This window comes from Aplysia californica, unplaced genomic scaffold (assembly GCF_000002075.1).
Source record: "Aplysia californica isolate F4 #8 unplaced genomic scaffold, AplCal3.0 scaffold00492, whole genome shotgun sequence".
Lineage (NCBI taxonomy): Eukaryota > Metazoa > Mollusca > Gastropoda > Aplysiida > Aplysiidae > Aplysia > Aplysia californica.
Genome location: NW_004797762.1, coordinates 408,073 through 414,497, shown reverse-complemented (window position 1 = coordinate 414,497; position 6,425 = coordinate 408,073). Strand labels below are relative to the sequence as shown.

Here is a 6,425-nt window from a genome sequence, read left to right as displayed (position 1 = left end):
CCCCCCCCCCGGCGCGCGAATCAAGCATTCTCAGACGGTACTAATTTCATTTTTATTAATTTTATGTTGTTCACATTTTTTTAAACAATGTAACTCTTCCTCCCCCTTTCCCCATTATATTCACACCTATTCCAAAAATGACTCCTCTTCTCTCACAAAACAAAAACAACAAGAATGGAAGTCACCCAAAAACCCTTGAGATACATTACATGTATAAGAGAGAAAAAAACTTAAAGAAAGGAGTACATCATGAATATTTTGTCCACAAACAGTTCACATCAATCCCCCTTTTTAATAAACTTTGATATAATCAGTCTAAATGCTAGTCTGAACGCCTCAATGATAGAGCAAAAAAATAAAAGACTTGCATTGCTTGCAGTGCCAAAAGCATTCTCTCTCTCCCTCTCTCTCTCTCTCTCTCTTGCCCTTTTTAACTCCCGGTGGAGCACAGGCCATCAACATTTCTCCAGCGAAGCCTGGAAAAGCATAACGGCTTTACCAATCTTACTAATTGGCAAAAAAATAACCCACCCCCAAAAAAGCTGTCGCCAATACACAATATAATTAATATATATTAGGATAATTTTTTGTCATCTGACAAGGGTATTTAAGGCTCCTTGAAAAACAGGCCATGAAAAGGCGCAAACTGTTTTGAAAAGTAAACGTTTGAGAAAATGTCCCCTTTTCTGTAATTTTTTACCAAAGAAAGATTAAGAAACTTTAGCTTCAGGTACCAGTAAGTAATTTCAAACATAAATTTTATGCAAATTTTTCTTATGACTCTCTACGTCCGAAAATTCAAACAGTTGTAATAGATTTTCAAACTTTAAAAGACTGCATTTGAACTCTTCTCTAATATTTGAAACTTAGTGGTCAATAAAAATCAGATTGGCAATACACTTCAGTAAAGGGATGGATTTTTGTCAGCTGGTGGAGGCCCATGGGCCAATGGTGAAACCTAAGGGCTGCCGGTACTGACTGGCCATAGGTTTATGTTTTAGTTTAGTTTTAGTAAGAGTTTTACGGCACTTGCAAGACAATAAGGTCATATAAGTGCCGAAGATTAGAAGTGTTACAAGGGAGTAACAAACACAAAAAAGAAGAGGGGAGATAAAGACGATTCATATGTTTGACAGGAAAAAAGGAGCAAACCACACCAGAGCACCCACCAACCACCCACGTACCCATCCCCCTTGTTCCTTACAACAAAAGATCGAACCCAGAAACTTGGGTTTTGTAATTTTTCTGTGTGTATTTTTCTAGTTTCTATAATAAAAAAAGACGTTTACAGCTTTAATTAATTCTCAGAAAATATATCTTTTACCTTCGTTATTGACTGCCAATACCTTTGCCACTTAAAATCTTCACTTCACAGCTCGAATTTCAACTCAGTTTATGTAATTTTCTTCATTGATGGTTTTGGTCAAAACATGATGTAATTGTCTTCGCGTCAAACACATATTACATCCAACACATCAATGAACATATATACTTTATTATAACCAACCATGTGGCGGCCCAGCACCAATGAGTCAAAAACTGACTTCATTTTGAAAAACAAAAAATATTGTCTTGCAGTTTTTATTACTTTTCCTTCGTGCATGTTTTTATAATCACTGGGTAGTTCATGAATTTCCAAGTTCAATCAATGGCTTTCCTGCATTAAAAATAGACTTACAAATCAACTTCACAGAACTCTCAAATTTTACCAAGAAGCTGATAAAGATGCAGTCTGTTACAACACCATTCCATTAATTTATCCGTATTTTGGCTTTAAAAAATTTTCTGTTCACATTTCACTCAAATTATGGAATTTTCATAGCTGGAAGGAAATGAAAATGTAGGAACCAAGTCATCATGATAAGAGCTCATTCATAGCAGGAGGAAGAAGAGTGTTCTCATAGTTTGCCAGGAAGTTGTTTCCTCTCTAATAATTGATTTCTAATCTAATTATTTTGTTATATATATATATAAGATGTTTCATATTGAATGACACAGGCACAGACTGTCAGAAACATTCACTCAATTACTTTGATTAATCTTGGCTCTATTAACTCCTAAAGCTGTCCCCGTGGTTTTATGCACCCTGCATAATTTCGCAAAATTTGATCATTTTTTGCATAATTTCTTATTATTTTCCTTTATCATTCTTTGTTAAAATTAACAGAATCGCATAATTTCATATTTTTGGGCTCAGTTTGAATCATTTAAGAATTTTTTTTGCATAAAACCGCGGGGACAGCTAAATGTAGCTCTCTTTTAATATAAAAGAGGCTCATTGCGATTTATAATTCGTACATTCTTTCATTAACTTACAGTCTAATCTCTTTTATAAAAAAAGAAGAATTACTGGGTCTTTTTTTTGTACTTTACGGCACTCACAACTGCATAAAGGTCATATGAGCACTCGGGACACATTAAACATTTTCAGTTGGTAGGAAATTTTAAATTTTGCCCTGAGGGTGGATGAAGCCTACTCTTATCGATTTTGGACCACCAAGGGATCCTTTAATGTGCGCAACTTGCACACAGACCTCCTGGATTTTTTGCCCTTATATCTGAGAAGGCAAGGTGTAGATCTTAAGTATCATTTAAAAAAAGGGGTGTGGCAGAAAGACAGCAGTGTAGTTAGAAGGAGCCATGGAGAAGCAGTGAAAGGCTACAGAAAGACTTGGAGCCAAGAGTAGCAGGAAAGGATGTGAAAAAAGAAAATTTTAGAGGAACAAATTTTCAGTCATCTAGCTTTGAACCCGGGACCTATCGCATGAGAGGCGAACTCCTTAACTTTAACCTTTAGACCATGAGAGCCCCCAGTGTGTAACATTTTTTAAAAGTTACTTTACAAGACAATGAAAAATAGCCACTACTCTCCAATATCAACCAGTTACTTTTACCCATACACCCGTTACTCTGAAAAGTCTCAGTCAAGTGGTAATATCGAAACGTCAACACAATATTATTATCGTCAATATTTAGCATCTCTCTCTGCCCTCTACAAAACGTAGAAATAGAGATCATGAGTGGGTAACGCACATCCCCCAGCCCCTAGACGTTGAAATAGAATGAGGGTTGGGGATCAGTGCTGAGCCTTTTTACTTTTACTTTACTTTACTTTTCCGATCCAGCGGCCATTTGGGTTCTAGCCCTTCGGTCTGTCGATATGGCAAAGAATTGACAGGTTGCTGAGCCTTTTTAAAAGTTTGTACCGTACAGGTCGGGCCAACACGGTTAGGAAGTCAGAAAATTTCTGAAATTTCAGTACAGCGCTGTAATGCTTTTTAAACACGTTTTTTATCCCGCTTGCAACACTAAGATGGTCAGAAAGGATTAGGGGAGTGGGTTAACAAATACGAAGTGACTATTTCTCCGAACGCTCGGGAAAATAAACTTGACCTCTAACGGTTTCCATTCTCGAGATTTTTTGGTTATTTGCGAGAATTCGGCGTCCAACTGCCACTCTGCAAGAACTGGGAAGAAGCATTTTTTGCATCGAATTCAACTTCTTGAGTTAAGAGATTTTTAGACGTCTGAATATTCAGATAATTCAATTGTGGTTGAGGCAACTTTCCCTGACTATACTTCATTTGAAAATGCCTTCAAAAGGAACTGTGAGAAAATAAAGACTGCTCGACTTTGGCAATAACCTACTTTGCATTTAGTTTAGATCTAGTCACACCTAAAGCAAAAACTTTTAAAAAAAAAAAAATCCCTCCACGCCCCCCCCCCCCTTCCTCACCGTTCACACCTTATTGTTACACACACACACAATTATACACACCCACGCTGACAAACACACACGCGCACACACACACGCACGTGCGCATGCCACTCCATTCGCAAACACCAAAAAATCTTAAGAACGGAAACTGTTCGGAGAAATAGGGTTCAAGTTTATTTTGCCGAACATTCGGATAAATAGACTATAGAGTAGAACCGGCCTAACAAATTTAAACCAAAATAGATACTACTTATGATTTACCTTACTTTCCTTAGCAGCCTAATCCTTACTGTCTGAATTCATCAGGCATCTTACTACAATTACAATTTCCAACAAATTCACACCTTTTTAAACCTTATGTTTATTTTTCGCCCCTTTGGTTTTTCTAAAGGGAGTGTATACAGACCCGGTAACCGAACAAAGTCACAAAGTATACAGACCCGGTAGGGGAACTCTTTTGTGATTTCGGAAAGTTTCAGCGCCCTCTTGGCTCAGGGTAGACCTAGGTTCTTCTTGTAGATCTATGGCCTAGGCTAGGTCTAGATCTAGATCTAGACAGACAGACATAAATCCTTGGTCTAGTTTCGAGGCTAGCCTAAATCTCTATCTAGATCTAGATCTAAATGAAGATTGCGGATGTCTTTTCGATGAACGATCGTTTTTCCTCCGTTTTGGAGTTGGAGGAATTACAATTTGAAGAAAAGAACAATGTCATAATTTCTCTCGAGCAGTCATCCTCTCTATTTCTCTCTCGCTCTGTTGCTAGCATTCAATTCTCTTTTTCTTTGTGTCTCTGTCTTTCTTTCTCCCCACCTATTTCCCACTGGACGTCTATATCTTTCTCTCGTTCCCTCCTGCCAACTGGGGCATGTCATACATTTTGCTAGCACTTCCCCCTGCTCTCTCTCTCTCTCTCTCTCTCTCTCTCTCTCTCTCTCTCTCTCACACACACACACACACACACACTACCGGGTCTGGGCGCTGAAACTTTCCGAAATCACAAAAGAGTTCCCTTACCGGGTTTGTATACTTCGTGACTTTGTTCCCGGTTACCGGGTCTGTATACACTTCGTTTTCTAAAATCTTAACTCTTAACAACAATGAAAAAACACTTGGATTTGGAGCAAACCAGTTCAGTAGGCCTACATTGTGTCATTGTAAAATATAGATACCACTGCTGCTTTTCTGCAAAGAACGGAAAAAAAATAATGAAAACAAAGATCTATAAAGTCTAGATTCTAGATCTAGAGTCTAGACTAGATCTCTCGATTTATAATTTGTAAACAAAGAATACTCACTCTGAAAAAAGGCCATCACTTTTCCTCTTTGAGAGGCGGACACTGAAACCATCAAAAAACAATTCAGTACAATAGTCCAGGCAACGACTGTTCTGAAACTCAAGCAGGATGTAGCAGCCATGGCGACAGTTATTTCTTTGTGTAGTATCTAAACGTTCTGCAATATCGACCGTAAGAATGAACACTGCTTTCTTGAACTAAGTGAAAAAGATCAGCGAAGGCACAGCAAAAGTTCGCTTGATCCAGAGACCCAGTCTCGAAGTCAGAGTTGACAAGAAACTTACGGTGTCCCACTTCTGCTTTTATCAGGTGTCGATAACATCCTTCGATCAGATATGAAAACAAATTAGATACATCAGTTAGAAGGTGTATAACAATCCCAAAAGATGTATAAAAATCACAATTCTAACTCATACTGCTACACTGCTAAAGAAAGTAACACTACACTACACATACGACTGCACTGTTACGGTGGTCATTGTTTTCTTCCTACTCTTGAGTTCTGAGTTCTAAGGATTATATTTCAACTGCTTCCGGCAACGCAGTATTGCCAGGTCCAATTTCGCGTAGTTTTCCTTGTCTAAACCGCTAAAATAGATTTTTTACATTGAAATCAAAATGATGAAATCAACTATGTTAGATATCAATACATTGCATTTTAATTCATAATTTTCAATCCTATTTTGGTTCCCATTTCCATTCTGTATCCACTGATCTACTAGCTAACTTATCCCTTTTTTAAAGTGAGCTTGTATAAATGGTTTCAACGATTATATGTGGTTCAAGAAAGGTCCTGAAACAGAAATAAAACAGCCTGAAAACAGATCATGTCAAAGGGAAAAAAATGGAATAACTAAGGTGATAACTATAACGAGCAAAGTAAAAGCTTTTCAAATTAAACATCAGATCATTAAAAAAATATTTATTAATATACAGAGTCAAAATCGATAAACTTTATACTTAGATTAATATACATGTGTACGTGTATTTATAATTCAAAGTGATTGTTTACATGGATGCAAAAATTATCATGAATCAGAAGAGCGCGGATTCTTTAACCAATTACTTACTAACAAAACTTTATAAATGTAAAGAAAAATAGAACCCCAAAAAATTACAATATAAACAGAATTATCAATACAATTGCCCCAAGCAGTAATTCGCTTGCAGTTTTTTGTGTGTTTTTTATTTATCTTTTAAAACTATTTATTGTTTATTGTTTATTGTTTCAGGAAGCAACATCCCTGCACTCCGGACATGTCCATTGATACTCCGTTGCTCTCTCCAAAATGTTACCGAGGGTCCTTCTACTGATTGTGCCAGTGCACTTTCTTTCTCCAGAAAACTATTTATTCATTTATCTATTAATTTATTTATTCGTAATGTTTTTATTTATTTATCTATTTATA

General features: G+C 36.8%; 1 protein-coding gene across 1 annotated transcript in view; it reads right to left on the bottom strand.

Moving 5' to 3' along the window:
- Positions 1-5,552, bottom strand: part of LOC101857588 (pikachurin) — a gene marked incomplete in the record, with an annotated part of 75,439 nt that extends 69,887 nt beyond the window's left edge. Inside the window, 1 exon segment of the mRNA XM_013086688.2 lies at positions 5,017-5,552. Within this exon segment, the coding sequence (XP_012942142.1) occupies positions 5,017-5,137 (121 nt within the window).
- Positions 5,553-6,425: the final 873 nt, after the last annotated feature.